Source organism: Emys orbicularis, chromosome 24, assembly GCF_028017835.1.
Source record: "Emys orbicularis isolate rEmyOrb1 chromosome 24, rEmyOrb1.hap1, whole genome shotgun sequence".
Lineage (NCBI taxonomy): Eukaryota > Metazoa > Chordata > Testudines > Emydidae > Emys > Emys orbicularis.
In genome coordinates, this window is record NC_088706.1 from 5,816,812 (window position 1) to 5,834,920 (window position 18,109).

Sequence of the window (18,109 nt, forward strand, 5' to 3'; positions counted from 1 at the left end):
TGCCCCAGGAATGTTCTTGTCCCCCGTATTGCTCTGGGTAAAGGGCACCTGCGAGAGAGATGCCTGCAGCTAGGGGGGCATTGGTTTCCGACAGCGAGGTGTCATGGGCTGGGGGTAGCGAGGTGTCATGGGCTGGGGGTAGCTAGGTCTGCAGCCGAGTGCGCTTGGAGCACGATGCTAGGGAGCACTAGCGCCCGACCACCAGTGAGCTAATGCGCTGCCGGCTGCTGGGCCCTGCCGCAGCGGAGATCAGCACTGCCGTGGGCAGGACAGGGGGTGTCTCTGTGCAAGTCCACATGGCGTGTTGGCCTCCTCAGGGCCAGGGCAGGAGAGCCCATGAGACGCTCAGCCTGCTATCGCTCACTTCATTCACCCTGATGAAACCCAGCCGCTAATGCCATGCACCCCAGTCCGGCTGCCTCTAGTGCCTTTCTCCTGGTCCTGGTGGAGCGAGCTCCCCAGAGCCTGGTCTCATTCTGTACCAGCCCTTGGCCCCCCTGGGAGCCCAGATGCAGTGATACTAAGGGGTTATGTGGTGCTCGAAAGGCCCTTTGTTCAGCTTGCTTCGTCTGAGCAGCTCAGCAAGTCTGGGCCTCGCTCCCTCTCGTGAGCTGCCCTGGGATTCTTCACTGATGGAGCCGCCATAGGGTGCGGAGGGGTGGTGGTGCTGGGGGCAGGGTGCGGGGCAGCTCTGCCCTCCGAGGAATCTGCACGTGGCACTTACCGTTTCTCTCTCCTGCCCAGAGCAAAGCCGCAGGGATGACCTGGAAGCGCTAGGGCACATGTTCATGTACTTCCTGCGGGGCAGCCTCCCTTGGCAAGGGCTCAAGGTAAGTGCCAGCCAGCTGCCGTCCTCGCTGTGTGCTGGGGTGCTGAGAGAGCACAAGGGCCTGAGTGTGTGTCTCACGCGGCTGGCAGGGGGGCGCGGAGCAGCCGCAGAGACCAGGCTGGGCAGGATCCTGCCCTGAGCTTGCAGGCAGAGTAAAGTTAACACGGGCGCTGACAGCATCAACACACGCTCGTGTGAGTGCTCTGGTTCGAGCCTGGGTGCCTGGCTGGCTGGCTGGGCACTGTAGGATGGACTTAAATGAGGAAAATGTGAGTAATTGTCAATTCTTCTTCGAGTGATTGTTCACGTCCATTCCAATTAGGTGCGCGCGCGCTGCGTGCACGGGACGTCGGAAACTTTTCCCTTAGCAGCTTCCGTCGGGATGGCAGGGGAGCCCCCTGGAGTGGCGCCCTTACGGCGGTGTATATATTACCCTGCCAGCCCGACTCCCCTCGGTTCCTTCTTACCGTCCGTGGCGGCGTTGGAACGTTCTCTCTCTCTCGCTCGCTTGCGAGTGATCCCTTAGCCTTCAAGTCTTCTAGTTAGTTGTTCTTAGATAGTTATCGGTTAGCTAAATACCATTGTATTCAGGTGTCTGGAAGCTAGTTCCAGCACCAGCCTTGGGCTACCGGGGCATGCCGCAAACCAAGGGTTTCAAAGCTTGCGGCAAGTTTGTATCTAACAGCGACCCCCACGACTCCTGTCTCCGGAGTCTGGGAGAGTCCCATCAGGCTGAGCGTTGCAAAATCTGCAAGGCCTTCAAGTCGCGCACTAAGAAAGAAAGAGACTTTCGCCTTAAGCAGTTGCTCATGGAGGCCGCGTTACAACCACCGGCCCCTGACCGACCGGCCCCGGCTTCTTCGGTGCAAAGTGCCCCGGCATCCGTGCGCGACCCGGCACTGCCCAGGCACTGTAAATCGCCGGCACCAAGACGGGACGACCAACCTCGGCACCAGTCGACCTCTCCGGCACCAACTAAGCATCACAAGAAAGGGGAAAGAGGGCGCTCCCCCAAAGAGCTATTAAGCCGCTCAAAGAAGCTCCCGGCACGCAAAGACAGATTGCGGGCCCAAGCCAAGAACTGGCACAATCGACTCCGGTGCCACAGTACCCAGCGGATTCAGTGCTGACGAATGTCTGGAGGAGGGTCCTCGAACACCCCTCTACGCCCGACACTTTCGAGGCAGCGAAAGACCTCATTGAGTTGTCGGCGCCAAACCCCCTCCCGTGCAGGGAGAAGCCTCTGACACCACCCAAAAGGGTGCTGTCCAGAGGGAAGCCGGCAATGGTGTCGCTTGAGGTCACTGTCTCGACACCGCTCCCGTTCGAGCTCGGCGTCCTGCTATTCCCCGGCACCCAAGACCCAGCGTCAGGTTATGGCACCGGAGGCGAACCTGCCAGCAGCGCCCACGGTGACTGCACGCCGGTCCATGACGCCATCGGTCGCCCGGCACTGGTGTACGGCACCGACAACCTCACCGGCACCGAGTGCAAGACACCAGTTCCCGTCCCGAGACTCCCGGTACCGTTCGCGGTCCTGGCCAGCCAGGTACCGCTCCCCAGCACCCTGCAGCCACTCAATGTTCGGCACCGCCCTGGTCCTCTCTGTCGGCATCCTCCGGCTCCGAGGCCAACTCCGGTCACTCTAGCTACAGCAGACATCGAACCGTAGCCAGCAGAGAATCCCAGCCAGCATGGCAGCCTCAGTGGCCTCCTCCGAGTCAGTGGCCCTTCTGGACCCCATGGGCCTACCACCAGCAACAGGGCATCTCCTCCAGAGCCTCTGGGTCCGGGCAATCTATGCGACGCCATTCCAGGTCTCCATGCAGGCACGCATCAAGGACAAAGGAGGCCACTCTCTCTAGCGCCCCCCCCTCCCCCGGACCCCCAAGAGCAACCGGCGCTCTCAGGCCCAATACCCGAGGCGGTGCCGAGCACTGCGACACCCCGAGAGGTGTCAGCCCCACAGGGCCCTGAAGCGACCCAGGCATTTGGGAACACACAGGAGGCTCTAGATGAGGGCAACCTACAGCACCTCACTTCCTCCTCTTCCTTAGACGAGGCGGTGGCGGGAACATCAGTCTCAGGACCGCCACCCATCGATCACAGGGCTCACCAGGAGCTACTCCGCAGGATCGCCCTCAATATGGGCCTCCAGGCGGAAGAAACGGTTGAGCAGGAGGATCCGATGGTGGATATCCTGACGCCAGAGGGTCCCTCCGGAGTTGCACGCCCTCTCATAAAGACCATACGGACAAATTACAACACTATATGGCAGACCCTGGACTCCATCATGCCGACGGCCAGGGGGGTAGAACGGAAATACTTCGCTCCTTCCAAGGGCCATGAGTTCCTGTTCTGCCATCCGACTCCGTTCCCTAGTCATTTCAGCAGTCGACGAGAAGGAATGATAGGGCCAACAAGCCTCGGCCCCAAAGGCCAAGGAGGCCAAGCATTTGGACCGCATCGGTAGGAAGGTCTGCTCCTCGGGAGGTCTCCAGCTACGCATAGCCAACCAGCAGGCAATCCTTAATAGACATAACTTCAATTCTTGGATGGCCATGTCCAAGTTTAAGGATCGCCTCCCCAGGACTCTCACTCTGAGTTTGCAGCTTTAATCGAGGAAGGAAAGGCGGTGGCTAAGACTTCGCTACAAGCCTCCCTCGATTCAGCTGACTCTGCAGCCAGAACCATTGCCTCTGGGATAGTCATGCGACGCTCAGTGTGGCTCCAGCCATCGGTCCTCCCTCCAGAGGTCCAGAATACCCTCCAAGAACTTCCCTTTGAGGGCTCGGGCCTTTTCTCCGAGCAAACAGACTCCAGGCTGCATGGCCTTAAGGATTCTAGGGCCACCCTGAAGTCGCTAGGGATGCATACGCCGGCAACCCAGAGAAAGCCCTTCAGGCCTCAGCCTCCACAGCAGAGGCAGTATCAACCCCGACCCAGGCAGGAGCCGTATCGCAGGCGGGGCAGAAATAACGGGCATAGACAGAACAATGTGCCTAACCAAGGCCAGAATAAACCCCAGCCTGGAAACAAGCAAGGGTTTTGAAGGCACGACCATGGACAGTGTACCAACCCAGTTCCCGGATCCATCCCCACGGTTTTTAAATCGGCTATCCCACTTGAACCATTCATGGTCCCATAGAACATTGGACCGCTGGGTCCTACTCATGGTACAAGTGGGATACTCTCTCCAGTTCTCCTCCTTCCCTCCCACCTTCCCGTCCCTCTTCAGAGACCCCCTCACGAGCAACTCCTCATGCAGGAGGTTCGTTCGCTCCTCAAGATAGGTGCGGTGGAGGAGGTTCCACAGGAGCTAAGGGGAAAGGGGTTTTACTCCCGTTACTTTCTGATCCCCAAGGCAAAGTGGGGTCTTCGACACATTTTAGACTTTTGTGGAATCAACACATTTATGGTCAAACACCGGTTCCTCATGGTCTCCCTAAGCACTATCATTCCATCTTTGGATACGGGGGATTGGTATGCTGCCCTCGACATGAAAGATGCATACTTCCATATTGCCATTCATCTGGCGCACTGACGCTTCCTCCGGTTTGTCGTAAACCAATATCACTCCCAGTTCACGGTTCTCCCAGTCGGCCTGTCCACAGCCCCCCGAATGTTCACAAAATGCATGGCAGTGGTGGCGGCCTTCCTGCGGAAAAGGCAAGTCCAAGTGTACCCCTACCTCGATGACTGGCTACTCACACGTCGTTCCACGGACGAGGTCCAGTCCCAAGTGACGATGGTCATGGACACATTTCACAGACTGGGGCTGCTCCTCAGTGTACCCAAATCTTCTCTCTTATCTACCCAAAGGATAGAGTTCATAGGGGCAGTCCTGGACTCGGTACTTGCTAAAGCGAGCCTTCCAGAGCCCAGGTTCCAAGCCATAGAGCAGATTGTCAAATCATTGCTTCAATATCCCACCACGACAGTCAGGTGTTGCCTGCAGCTAATAGGGCATATGGCAGCATGCAGTACATGGTCAAGCATGTCCGACTGAGACTCAGACCCATGCAAGCGTGGCTCGCACTGTCTTACCGTCTGTACAGAGACCCCCTTGGATCTTGTGGTGATGGTCCCTGGACAGGATCTAGAATCCCTGTGTTGGTGGCTGAACCGACCAGTGGTCTGTGCAGGGGTCCCCTTCGCCAAGCCCCAACCTTCTCTGACGTTAGTAACGGACGCGTCAGATGTGGGCTGGGGCTCACACTTAGGGGATCTGAGGACACAAGGCTTGTGGTTGAGGGACGAGATACCTCTCCATATCAACCTGAAGGAGCTCAGAGCAGTTCGTCTGGCCTGCCAAACCTTTCACGCCACTTTGCAAGGTCGCAGTGTGACAGTCCTGACAGACAACAACACCGCCATGTGCTATGTAAACAAACAAGGCGGAGCCCGCTCCTCGCCTCTCTGCCGCGAGGCTCTTCTTCTCTGGGACTTCTGTATAGCCCAATCCATTCAGCTCGAAGCATCCTACCTTCCAGGAGTACGGAACAAGCTGGTGGATCGCCTCAGCAGGTCATACCACATGCACGAGTGATCAATCAGATCGGCCATCATACAGTCGGTCTTCCAAAAGTGGGGTTATCCCCACGTAGACCTCTTCGCCACCAAGAGCAACAGACAGTGCCCTCAGTTCTGCTCATTCCAAAACCACAGTCTGGGCGCCATTGCCGATGCATTCTTAATACCATGGGGCAAGGGTCTGAAGTATGCCTTCCCTCCTATCCCGCTTGTCCACCGGGTCCTCCTCAAAATTCGCAGAGAGAAGGCGACGGTAATCATGATCGCCCCGTCTTGCCCCCGACAGCATTGGTACTTAACCCTCCTAGAGCTGTCCGTAGATGCCCCGATTGCCCTGCCCCTCTACCCGGATCTGATTACGCAGGACCACGGGCGCCTCCTTCCCCCGAAGCTGCAATCTCTACATCTCATGGCGTGGAAACTCCATGGCTAAATCCCATGGAGAGCCAGTGCTCTGTCGGTGAGACAAATTCTCCTCGGCATTAGGAAACTTTCCACTAGGACTACCTACCTGGCAAAATGGAAAAGGTTTTCCTGTTGATGTGAAGCCAAGCGCCTTCAACCGCTCCAGGTTCCTATCCCAGTTATTTTAGACTACCTCCTACACCTTAAGCATCAGGGGCTATCCCTTTCCTCCATCAGAGTACACCTGGCAGCCATTTCAGCTTTCCATCCAGGGGAGTCTGGGTGCTTGGTGTTTTCTAATCCCATCATGGGGCAATTCCTCAAAGGGCTGGAGAGGGTGTTCCTGTATTCTCACCCGCCAGTCCCAACCTGGAACCTGAACCTGGTCCTCTCCAAACTCATGAGCCCACCATTTGAGCCCCTGGCCACCTGTTCCCTCCTCTACCTTTCTTGGAAGGTGGCGTTCCTGGTAGCCATTACATCGGCAAGGAGGGTGTCCGAGCTGAGAGCCCTCACCTCCGAACCACCTTACACAGTGTTTCATAAGGACAAGGTGCAGCTTAGACCACACCCCAAATTTCTCCCCAAGGTGGTCTCCCAATTCCACATGGGTCAGGACATTTGCTTACCAGTGTTCTTTCCAAAACCCCACACGAGTCCGAGACACCACAGCCTACACACGCTGGATGTCCGGAGAGCCTTGGCGTTCTACATAGAGTGCGTGAAACCTTTCCGCAAGTCGACCCAATTGTTCGTCACCATAGCTGACAGAATGAAGGGCCTTCCTGTTTCTGCGCAACATATATCGTCCTGGATCACAGACTGCATTCGCACGTGCTATGAGCGAAGGTCCCAGCCCCAGCGATTACGGCCCATTCAGCCCAGAGCTCAGGCATCTTCGACAGCCTTTCTGGCTCCGGTCCCTATCCAGGAGATCTGTAAAGCAGCCACCTGGTCTTCAGTGCACATGTTTACAGCCCACTATGCTGTTAACAAACAGGCCAGAGATGATGCGCCGGTCAGCAGAGCTGTTCTTCAATCAGTCGTTCCATGACTCCTACCCTCCTGCAATGGTCAGCTTGGAAGTCACCTCATTGGAATGGACGTGAACAATCACTCGAAGAAGAAAAGATGGTTACTTACCTCTTGTAACTGTTGTTCTTCGAGATGTGGTGTTCGCGTCCATTACAATACCCACCCACCCCCTTCCCCTCTGTCGGAGTCAACAACAAGAAGGAACCAAAGGGGGGTCGGGCCGGCAGGGTAATCTATACACTGCCATGAGGGCGCCACTCCAGGGGGCTCCCCTGCCGTCCCGACAGGAGCTGCTAAGGGAAAAGTTTCCAACGTCCGTGCACACAGCGCACGCACACCTAATTGGAATGGACGTGAACAACCCATCTCGAAGAACAACAGTTACGAGAGGTAAGTAACCGTCTTTTTCTCCTACCCTCAGAAATGGGCCCTGACCAAAAAAAGCTCTTGATAGAACTGTCCGGAGAGGGGCCATCTACACCTCTGCCCCCGGTGGGCTGCCCTCACTGACAGCTGGGCCCTGATCCTGCCAACGCTTTCGCACATGAGCGATGCCAGTGGAGCCAGCGGGCTCCTCACGCGGGTGTTTGCAGGATCGGAACCCGAGGGTTTCCCAGACTTGATCCATCCGTCAGTCACTAAGCAGCTTAGTGCTGAGTTCACTCATCCGGTACCAGCCCCAGCTCCCGGGCTCCTTCAATCTGCAATGAATCATCATTCGTATTTTAAATTTCCTTCCGTGTGGAAATTCCTGCTGGAGGCGTGGAGGGCTCCTGGGAGGGAACGTGGCGTGGGGGAGGCTCTGATGTGCTTGGCATTGGCCAGCGTCCTGACGAAGTCCAAGCCCTTAGGGCAGCTACTCTGCCAGGGGCGGGATGGAGGCTGAGACACGCTGGCCGAGGGGTGGGGGTTTCTCTGTGGCCTTGGACCAGCCCCTTGCTCTCTCTGTCCCCACTTTCCCCGGGTGCCAGGTGGCTGCTGTAGTATTGTCTTGCCCGCAGCGCGGAGCGGAGGCTGTGCTGTGCCGATAGCTCCCGGAGAGGCGGCTGTATCGCAGCGCGGGTTGTTATGGGCGTTTAGTTAACATTTCTCTGACGAATCCCGCCCTGGCCACTGTCAGACTGTTTGGAAACCAAACCCGCCTGGTAGCCCAAGAGGCCCTGGTAACAAGCCAATCGTCGCTGTTCCCCTCCTCACTCTCACACCTATGCTGTGTCCCTGGCTGTGCCTAGCGAGGTCTGCACAGCTGTGCCTCTGGGAGCTCGGCTGTGTCAGTCCCTGATTGCCGCCAGCCAGGCTCTCCCTCCTCGTGCCATACGGTAGTCAGGAGAGTGGAATGTGCACCCTCTCTCTGCTGGTCTCCCTGCCGCTCTGGGCATGGCTATCCTGCTGCCCAGTCTCCCTACTCCTCCTGAAACCCGCGATGGCCCAGCGGGATAGCTGGGATGGTACTAGAGTTGCCAGGATGGGGGGAGGGGGCGGGAAGCCCAAGGTCAGCTCCTAAACCCTGGCTTAGGGCTTTGGCCAGTGTGCTCCTGCCAGGCCATCCGGGCGTGCGTGGCGCTTGTCCACGGTGCCCTGCCGAGCTCTCACCCGTGCTCCCCGTTCCAGGCTGACACGCTGAAGGAGCGGTATCAGAAGATCGGAGACACCAAAAGAGCCACCCCCGTCGAAGTCCTGTGTGAAAACTTCCCAGGTAAGGGCGCTGCTCGAGCCGGGAGGGGACCGTGCTCGCGCCCGCATTCAATAGACTTGACAGACAGAATCTGGAAGGGGAAACTGAGGCACAGAGGGGGGCATGACTTGCCCAAGGACACCCAGCAGGTCAGTGGCAGAGCTGGGATTAGCACCCAGGTCTCCTGAGTCCCAGTCTGGTGCACTATCTACTAACCTACACTGCCACCTATGGGTTACTGCACAGCTCGGTCCCCTGCAGCACCATTCACTGCAGCCTCGCCCCCTCCTGCCCCACCTCCTATAGCTGGGCTTGCTGGACTTCTCCCCCAGCCTCTGTCTGCAGTGGACCGGGGGGCTGGAGGGGGGTAGGATCTCTCCCCGTGGCTGTTCCCTACAGCCGTCTCCGTTCGGTCTGAGACCCACAGAGGCTGGAGGGTATTTCCCTGCTGCCCCCGTTCCTCTCACTGTGGTGCCTCCCCCGGGCCGGGTGCTCCCTGGCCACGGCTCGCACGCCGCACTGAGTCCGCTGTGCCTCCGCAGAGGAGATGGCGACCTACCTGCGCTACGTGCGGCGGCTGGATTTCTTCGAGAAGCCAGATTACGACTACCTGCGCAAGCTCTTCACAGACCTGTTCGACCGGAGTGGCTACGTCTTCGACTACGAGTACGACTGGGCCGGGAAGCCGCTAGTAAGTGCCGCTGAACGGAGTGGGGAGCGCCCCTGTGGGGAGGGGCTGGGTGGCTGCCTCTGGCTCGAAGTACATGGGAGCAGCAGGCAGAGCTTGGCTGTGTGAGATTACAGCTGCTTAGTTCCCCTCTGGCTCCTGAGAGGTTTGCTCCCCCCATCCTCCCGTTAGTCCCTTTCCACGGCTCAATGCCTTGTCTGCCCCCCACCCAGAACACACACGTGGTCTCAGCCACTCGGACCCCAGGCTTCATTTTCATTCTAGTGGGACCGGCCCAAGCCAGCCCCATCCCAGCCCCCAGGAGTGAGATCTCTCCCCTCCTAACATGAGCCACAATCCCGCCCTCCCCCAGCTCCCGGGCCCTCTCCCCACCGGATGGTAGCGAAAGCCCAAGGCGCACACGGCCTGCATGGAGATTACTGGGCCTTTCTTGATGATTTTCCTCCTGGTGTCTTGATTGCAGCCAACTCCAATCGGCACAATCCACAGCGACGTCCAGGTGCAGCCTCCGAACAGAGACAAAGCACAGCCACACACCAAACACCAGGTGAGCCGCCTGCCTGCCCCCAGCCATGCTGGCTGGGCCAGGTCCCAGCGACAGAGCAGCTTGGCCATGGTGGGGCGGAGCGAACCCGTCCGAGCGCAGGCAGAACCAACCGATTCATAGCTGAAGCTGTGGGGAGGAGGGGTCCAGACACCATTAGCCATTCCCGTGGGGCCTGGGAGGCTGAGTGCAGGCAGGCATCTCCTCTGGCCGATCAGCTGGCCAGTCCCTTTCTCCGTAGCCACAAGGAAGGTGGCTGGTGTGGAGGTGCGGGGGAAATGGAAAGCCCTGAGGAGGGATGTGGCAGATTCCTCAGAGAGGTGGGGCATAGGCCCATGGGAAGTGCAAGTCTGTAGGGTCTCTTGCCTCTACACCCCTGTTCCAGCAGCGATTGCAGGGCGGGACCATTGAGGCTGGGTGGGAAAGGCTGGGCCAGTGCTCTCAGCGCTGGGTTGGCTCATGGGAGGCCTGGATGCTTTGGGAGAACGGGGGGGTTGGAGGCCCCAGTACAGCTGGCACATGGCTGACCTGCTGTCAAGGCACCATGGGGCTTGGACGGCAGGGTGGGACCATGTGCGTCATGGAGTCCGGGCTGGGGATCAGTCAGGACTTTGTCCTTGGGCTCAGCACTGACTGTAGAACCCAGCCCATGGGTGAGACCGGCTCACTGGTGACAGGCCTTCAGCTGTGGCTTCCAGGACAGGCTCCCATGACATCTCTGCCCCGGCACATGTCCAGGCCTTGGGGCGATGGTGGAAAGGCCCTGCTGGTGAGTCCAGAGGCCCTGAGCTGGTCCTAGAACCCCGTGTGGTGGGCGAAGGGAATGGGCTGTGGCGGGGTTGCTGGTGCTGCCTGCCACGCTGGAATCGGCTGGGCAGCCTGATTCTGTCGCCCCACCTGGGGGACCATGAAGGGGACTGTGGGAGTGCTCAGCTGAGTTAAACCAGCCCTTCTGACAGGAGCTGGGCCAGCCTGCTGATTTGAGTCTCTCCATACTGCCCCGTGGGGAGAGCTGCAGGTGATGCGATCTCCACAGTCACCACTATGTGGAGGAGACTCAGCCTCTGTCTCTTGCTCTGGGAGGGGGGGGGCATAGAGACATGGGTGAAGACAGCTCAGGTCTGGGAGGCGCTGCCGGGCTGAGCTGGAATCCGTTCGGTGGAGCACAACTTTGTTGCCGGCAGGAGAACAGCACGTGGCAGCCTCGCCCTAGGGACCAGGAAGGCACTTTGCCGAGGCGGCTCTTCCCAGGGGCCAGTGTGGAATGGCCAGGTGGAGAGGGTGCCAGTGCTGGCTCTGCGGGGTGGGGGGAGGGAGAACTTTGCCTGGCTTAGCTTCTAGGAAAGCTGGGCAGAGTCCCAGGTAACTGGTCTCCTGCTGTGATGCTCCCAGAAGATGGGACAGCCAAGGAAACCCATGGAGTGGGGAGGACATTAGAGTGACCGGGCCGAGCTCCGAATAATCGGCGCTCTCTTGCCCTGACAAAGGGGGGTTGATTCCAGGCGATGCTGCACGATCAGGACTTAGTTTAAAAACTGCTCGTCCCCAAGTATGTAGGGACCAGCGGGTTTCACACCCAGCCTTTGTCAAGGCTCAGCCTCCTCCGCCAGCAGCTGGAGAGAACTGGGTTCCCTTTGCCTTAACTTACCAAAGAAATCCTCTTGAAGCCTGGTGCTCAGGAGCAGGGGTGGGACCTCCGGTCACCACGACCTTGGCCAAATGGAGCTGGGTTCGGCTTTTGGACCTGGTGCAGACATCAGAACCAGCTGGGTGCGGGCAGCACAGGCCGACCCAGCAGTCCCACTGCTTTTATGGAGAGGGAAAATTCTCCAGGACTCCTGACTCGTCCCCGAGTCTCAGTTATCCATGGGACCTTCTCTCTCTCTCTCTGACGGGCCGTCAGCAGCGGTGGGAAGAAGGGAGACTGGTAACATCCCCAGTGGAAGGTTATCCGCAGTGCGGTAGCTATACCAGGCTCTTCACAGAACAAGAGGCCCAGTGCGATCCCAGAGGATCTGATACACAGGAGGTGCCAGTTCTCCGCTGTATCTCGATTCCTAGTGATCACCCAGTTTACTCCAAGCCCTGATCTTTCCTGCATCCTCTGGCTTTAAACACTGCAGGGATGGGAAGATAGGACCCGTAGCTTTAATTTCGGTCAACCTTCATTCTGCAAAATCACATATCCGGCAGCATCGGTTCCCCCACCTCCGTTTAAAACACGGCTTGTCCCCTCCAAGAGGCACTGCTCCGCATGGCGAAACCGCTTCCGTCGCCAGCGTTTTCCAAAAGCCAGCAGCATGTCTCAGCATCGGCCAAAGCGGAGGGCAGCAGACCAAATGCCTGATCTGCCTGGACTAGTGCGCCAGAGACCCCGCGAGATCTTTGTGTTATGGTGGGGGGAGGGGGGGGTACGTGCGCACATGTGCACAAGCGAAGGGGTGAGTAAAGTGTGAACGCAGTCAGCAGACCCGCAGCCAGTCAAATGGCTCTGAGTCCCAGCCCATTCCAGTCTGCTGGGATTTCACTAGGGACCACTCTGGTTTATTTGCCTTAACACACTAGTGCTGCTCTGTTTATATTTTTGCTTTTGCATGTCTTATTTTCTTGACTCCTCTCCCCCACCGTTCCCACCCCCTCGTCTCCATCCTTCTTCTTCTGTTTTGTTTCCTGTCCTGCCGGTCACTAGCAGTCGCCCGAGGGGAACGAGTTGGGTGATCCTCAGGCTAGTCAGCAGCCTGCCGAGGAACCTCTAGGAACTCACCTAGCGACCAGCAGGCTTGGGGGTTCTGTGCAGGTACATGCAGTGTGCTGCGTGGGAGTGGAGGGGGCATTTCCAAAGGGGGACGGGCCACCGGGGAAGGGGCCTGTCCCACCAAACTCCAGCTGCAGCAGCATCCTTTGGGCGCAATTTGTGCTTATCCCCAGGATCGGGGCTTTGCAGCCTTTTGTTTCTGTCCGTGGACGTGGAATCCCTGGCTTTGTCCCGTAAGCCCGTCCCCTGGTTCTCCTTCCCTTTCTGGTGCTCAGGTACAACCCTCCGCTCCTCCGCATCCCCTCTTCCACTTCCAGCATCAGTCGAGCTTGAAACCATGTCAGCTCTCAGATCTGCAGGCCATGCTTAATCCTGCCCCGTAGTCTTCCCGCTCTCTGTGACCCCAGCCCCTTGCCGACTGTCCTGGAGGTGTGTGGAAGCACATCTCCGCTAGGGTCAAGCATCCCCCTACCACAAACTGGGGCAACTCTGCTTTGTGTGTCTCATGGTGACGGGGAGAAATCCACAGGCTTAGCTGGGCCCTGGACTGTGTGCTGGGTCTCTGTGGATTTCACCCTCCTTCCATGTAACTCTTCCCACAAACCTCCTAGTTCCTCACTAGTCCCTGGGCTTGTCTGTCTGTCCTCACTTGATTTGTTCCCCCGCCACAGGGCTCCTGGGGCAAAGCTCACCCAACTCTCCCGAGTCCTCTGTGTTCTCCCTGGCTCCTGCTCCCACCACCGGCCTTCAGGAGTGGGCAAGGGACACCCAGACCATCCCCCGCCGTTCTCGCCGCACAGCTCTGCTTCCTGTGCTCTCTAGTCTCGGGGCTTGTCTTCACTGCAGTTAACTCGAGTTATAGCTCCAGTGTGGGGGTGCTTTTAACGCCAGTGGGCTGGCCCCCGGGGGGGGGGGGGGGTGTGCAGGCTGCCACTCGAGCTGGTGCAACGTGGCGGCTGGGGGCACCACCCCATGGCTGCGGTGACAGTCGCTTTGTGCCACTCTCCCTCCAGCAATGCTGACCCGACCGTACTGAGCTGCAGTAAAGGCACAGCCTGTGTCACTGCGGCTGGGCGTGAGCTTGCGTGGTGCCGCTTCCCCACTGCTGGGTGAGGCTGGTTCGGCCTTCTCAGGGAAGGGGTGGGGACAGCCAGAGTTCAAGTACTAGGCCTGGACATCAGCCAGGTGGCCTGGCCTTGCCTGGCGGGCGGTGTGAAGAGGTGGTGAGGGGATCAGAGTTGCTCAGCTGCTGCAAACCTGGCCCCTCCTGTTGCCGTCCCCCAGGAGCACCGGCGGTGAAATCGGAAGCGATCCCTATCCAGGGACGTTGGCTCCATTGGAGATTGTAGCAAGAACAGCAGCTGCTGGTTTCATTTCTGTAGCAGTGTGGTCACAGGACCTGCTGGCGTGCGAGGGGTTTGGCCCTGGTGTGTCGCAGCCATTGGTGGCGCTACTCTGTTCCATCTGCTCCGGCGTTAGCTGCTGCAAGGGGAAGAGCCGGTACTGAGGATAATAACCAACGGCGCGTGAGCAAAGGATACAGAGCTAGGGAGTCAGTCCACAGCACGTGGGTCCAAGGCGGGACAACGTGTCTGGGCCAGTGGAAGTTAGTGGGAATCCAGGGCATGTGAATAGCTAAAACCTCAGGGCAGCCCCAGGGGCTTTGCGTTCCCCTGCTTGTTTTTACTGCTAAATAACCAAACAGGTGCTGGGAGCAGAACAGAACCCCCCACCCCCCACCTTTGTGCACTGCTGCTCCACTGGCCTAGTCGTTCTCTGGCATGCGAATGGCCATGGAGCGAAGCGCTGCCCGGCTCGCTGGCTTGCCATTGGCATGCGGTTTCTGAGGCTCGCTGAGTTTTGATCTGATCGCACAGGAAGAGCCGGGTTTGAAAACTTGCTACAGAAATGAAATCTGGGCCCTTTCCAGGCGTGTTGTGTGGCAGGCAGGCGCTGCCGAATAGCCTTCTGGAAAACCCTTCCTCTGCTGCCAGGAGACAGGAGGGCGTTACTCTCCGCAAGCGATGCGAGCTCGCTCAATGGCTGGGAGGCTCTCGCTAGTCTAGCGCCTATGGCACTCGTTGCCAACTTGCCCCGGGGCAGGTATGAGTCAGCAATGCTGCCACCCCAGGCAAAGCAGTCCCGGGTACTGGCATTTCCCTCCCCCGACCGCTGGTACATGTAGGTCGCCTCCCAGGCCGGGTACTCGGAAGGAAACTTGGCTCTCTTACATTGTGGCAGTTTCTCTAAGGGGCTGCTGCTTCGACCTGCCCCCTGCGCTATAGCACGCGCCCTGTGGGGAAGGCAGGGTCGGGCACTGTCGGTGTGTACCCGTTTCCCTACTCTGGGCAGGGATTCAGTGTCCGATGGAACAGGGCCAATGAACAGCCTCTGTATTGCTTGAACACATCCAGTCTCTGACTGTCCAACTTTTCCTCCCAGGTGATGAGTTCCACCAACGGAGAACTGAACACGGACGACCCAACCGCGGGACATTCGAATGCCCCAATCACGGCGCCCGCCGAGGTGGAGGTAGCGGATGATACAAAGTAAGGACCTGGCTGTGCATTTGGTTTGCTTTATTTGTTTTGGGGGGGGGATTGGCAGCTGCTGCACTGGCCATGGTGGATGGGTTGTTGGGGTTTATTTGCTGCTGTCTTTGGCTGCAGCGCTTGTATCCTTCTCCCCTGTGTGGAGAATAGAGGGGACGGAGTTATAATGAATCTACAGGGGATTCCGTACCGAGGCTGTTCTCTCTAGCTCACAGCCTGCTCTCCCGAATGTCACCACATGTCTCCCAAGAGCCAGGACTTGTCTATTTTGGATCTGCAGGGGATGCTGTACTGAGGGTGCTGGTCAGAGACAGACCCTGGGGTTCTTTCTAGTTCCTAGGAACGCAGCCTGTGCTGCCACACAGGTTCTCCCCTGAATCCCAGCCTGGACTCTGCAGCCACGGGCGGGATCGTTGGCTCACGCGCTGACCAGCATTGCATCTTCATCTGCCAGAGCGCTTGTCAGTTTCCTAAGGGTGGTGATCTCATTAGTGCCCCCTAACTCCTGTGAAAAATACTGTCCCCACCCCCAGCGTCTTGAGGTCTGGGCTTTTCGTTGACCAGGGAACGAAAGAGAGATGGGACCCAAACCCACTTCTTGCTGGTCTGTGGGGCTTGCCAGATGGGTTCAGACTCATTGTCCATCTCGTCCAATAGCCCCTCTCTGATAGTGGCCAGCACCAGCTGCTTTGGAGGGAAGGTGTAAGAATCCCCCAGCAGCAGATGTGGGAGAATCTGCCCCCCACACAGGCCACCTCCTGGTCGCTAATAGAGATCAGCTTAAGCCCCGAGGCAGGAGGTTCAAGAACACCCCCCCCCCACCCACCCCACCCCCCACAAAACCCATCTGTTATCATGAACTGCGATGATGCCAGATATTCTCATTCCCCCTTGAAATGTCCAATCCCTTCTGGAAGCAGGAGGAACCTGCGGTTGGCCTTCAAGAGGACAAGTGCAGGTCTGGGGGCATGACAGCCTGTCTGCCTTTCTCCGCAGGTGCTGCTGTTTCTTCAAGAGGAGGAAGAGAAAAACCATCCAGCGCCACAAGTGATCTGCCAGGGACATCACGGATCGGTTTGTGCCGTATCGCCTCTGACTCTGGCTATGGATGGGTCTAGATTCCTGATCAGATCTGCAAGGCCTTCCTGCCCTCTGATTTTGATGGGGGTGGGGGAAGAGCCGTCATGACTTCACCGCCCAGCACCACGTGTGTGGATGGGGCGGGGGAGAGGGAAGTTCCCAAACTGCTTTACTTTTCCTCCACCACCACCACATCCACCCGGTGGTCGTTTACTCAAACCAAGTCAGACTTTGCCGACGTTCCCACGCCCGCCTGTCGTGCAGTCCACGGAGAGCATTAAGCTATTTAAAAACGGAAACCAACCAACCAAACCCACGACGTGAATTTCTTTTGATTCTATTAACTAGTTTGAAAACGGGGATCAACTCTACAGACTCGAAAAACATTGCTGGCGTAGAAGAAGGCGAAGACAATTTCAAGAGCGGTGGGCTATGGAGATTTTTTTTCCCCCCTGTCGCTTCTTTATCTCCGAAGTTAATTTAAGTCTCGGTGCACAGTGCTGAGTTGTCAGTCTTTGACCTTCCTCTTTTTAGTGTTACGAAATTCTGCTTTTCTTTTAAAGATTGTGTTTTCCCTGTGAGCTCCCCCTCCCCCATTTGGTTAAAATTCTTTCCTTGTGGTGGCGAACAGTCGCTATGTTAGCCGAGTCTCTGGTACGGTGACGCGTGGAGGAGGGACTCGTCGACACTTTCGTTTTACGATGCACTTTTGCTAGCAATACAAGCGATGTTTGGTCTTGAAATTAACAGTTTAGTAATTAACTGGGGAAAGCAGGTGGGGGGAGGAGGGGGAGCCGAATTTAGGGTCTCAGGAATGGTTGGGAGCTTATCGGAACCCTGAAGCCACGCCCTTGGCCATTTGAAATGGGCAACCTACCTTGGGGGCACCTGGCCAAGACCAAAGGGAAACTTGATGTTAAAGAGCAAGGTAGAAAAAGGATGTCTTAATGGTCCCTGCAATGAGCCTTGGGGTGGGGATTGTTTCCTGGCGCCCAGGACAGCCTAGGACGTTTTTATTGAGCACGGGATAGCTGAGTCCTGCTTATTCTCCTGGCATGAGAGTTCAGTGTCCTCGTTTTATGTGAAGTTGCTTAACTGGACTCTTTTTAAAAAAGACTTTCCTGGTGTCCAGGCCCCCAGCCTCGTGAAACTCCCCGTAGCTGATATTCTGATCAGCAGGGACCTCCCAGGAGGACCAAGCGCCTTCTAAATGAACCAAAACCAAGCCAGTGCAGTAAGGAAGCAGTGTGCATGTTCCCTGGGGGGAGGAGGGGAGGCCAGCCGGGGAGGAATGGTTAAAACTCCTTGGGGTTCTACGTCCCACTTGAAAGGGGCAGCGTGGAAAAGGGCCAGCGTGGAGTGAATCAGAGTTGTAGCTTGCTGGGAAATAGCAGTCCTCACTAAGATCGACCCAGCTCGGCCGTTCTCTCTGTCCACTGACTCTCCTTTCTGGAGGATACCGAGGGGGAAGGGCTGGAGGGAACCTTATGAAGGTTGAAACCTGCCTGCTTGCCAGTCCGATCACAGGGCTGGAGCCCTAGGGTTGGCCCACTCGGCTCATCCAACAATCAGAGGCCCATGTGCTTACTCCTTAGCTGATCACATGTGGCAGTTCCTAGTTGTGGATTTTTTTTAAACTATACCCCCACAGACACAGACACAACCCTTCTTTAAACAGCCACAAGGGGCACAACAACCAACCTTAATTCAGTGTAAAACGACTGAGAATGTGTGTCTGGTTGTGCGTATTTACCACGACAACACAATTTGACTTGGGGTTGTTGTTTTTTTTTTTTTTTTTTTACAGGGTGGGTGGGTGGGCGGGGAAGTAGCATGTGGGTTTTTTTATTTTCCATGTAATTATGACACTTGTAATGTTTGAGCTGTAGGAGCTGGAAGCTGCTCTGAGGTTGTGCAGGAGGAGGAAGTTTGTGTCTGAGACCATCCAAGCCTTTGGCTGAAATAAACACTGCCATTCTTTGCTGGCGCAAAGGGGGAGCGTGTGGGAGGTCC

General features: G+C 57.4%; 1 protein-coding gene across 2 annotated transcripts in view; it reads left to right on the forward strand.

The window, feature by feature from the left end:
- Positions 1-17,298, forward strand: part of CSNK1G2 (casein kinase 1 gamma 2) — a 44,323-nt gene extending 27,025 nt beyond the window's left edge. Inside the window, exons 6-13 of one of the 2 annotated variants that reach the window (XM_065421922.1) lie at positions 745-830; positions 8,414-8,498; positions 9,020-9,168; positions 9,629-9,712; positions 11,616-11,738; positions 12,399-12,506; positions 14,907-15,013; positions 16,013-17,298. In XM_065421922.1, the coding sequence (XP_065277994.1) occupies positions 745-830; positions 8,414-8,498; positions 9,020-9,168; positions 9,629-9,712; positions 11,616-11,738; positions 12,399-12,506; positions 14,907-15,013; positions 16,013-16,067 (797 nt within the window). In that variant the 3' untranslated portion in view covers positions 16,068-17,298. The remainder of the gene's footprint in view (positions 1-744; positions 831-8,413; positions 8,499-9,019; positions 9,169-9,628; positions 9,713-11,615; positions 11,739-12,398; positions 12,507-14,906; positions 15,014-16,012) is intronic. The other variant, XM_065421921.1, reaches the window with a different exon arrangement.
- The last annotated feature ends 811 nt before the right edge of the window (positions 17,299-18,109 follow it).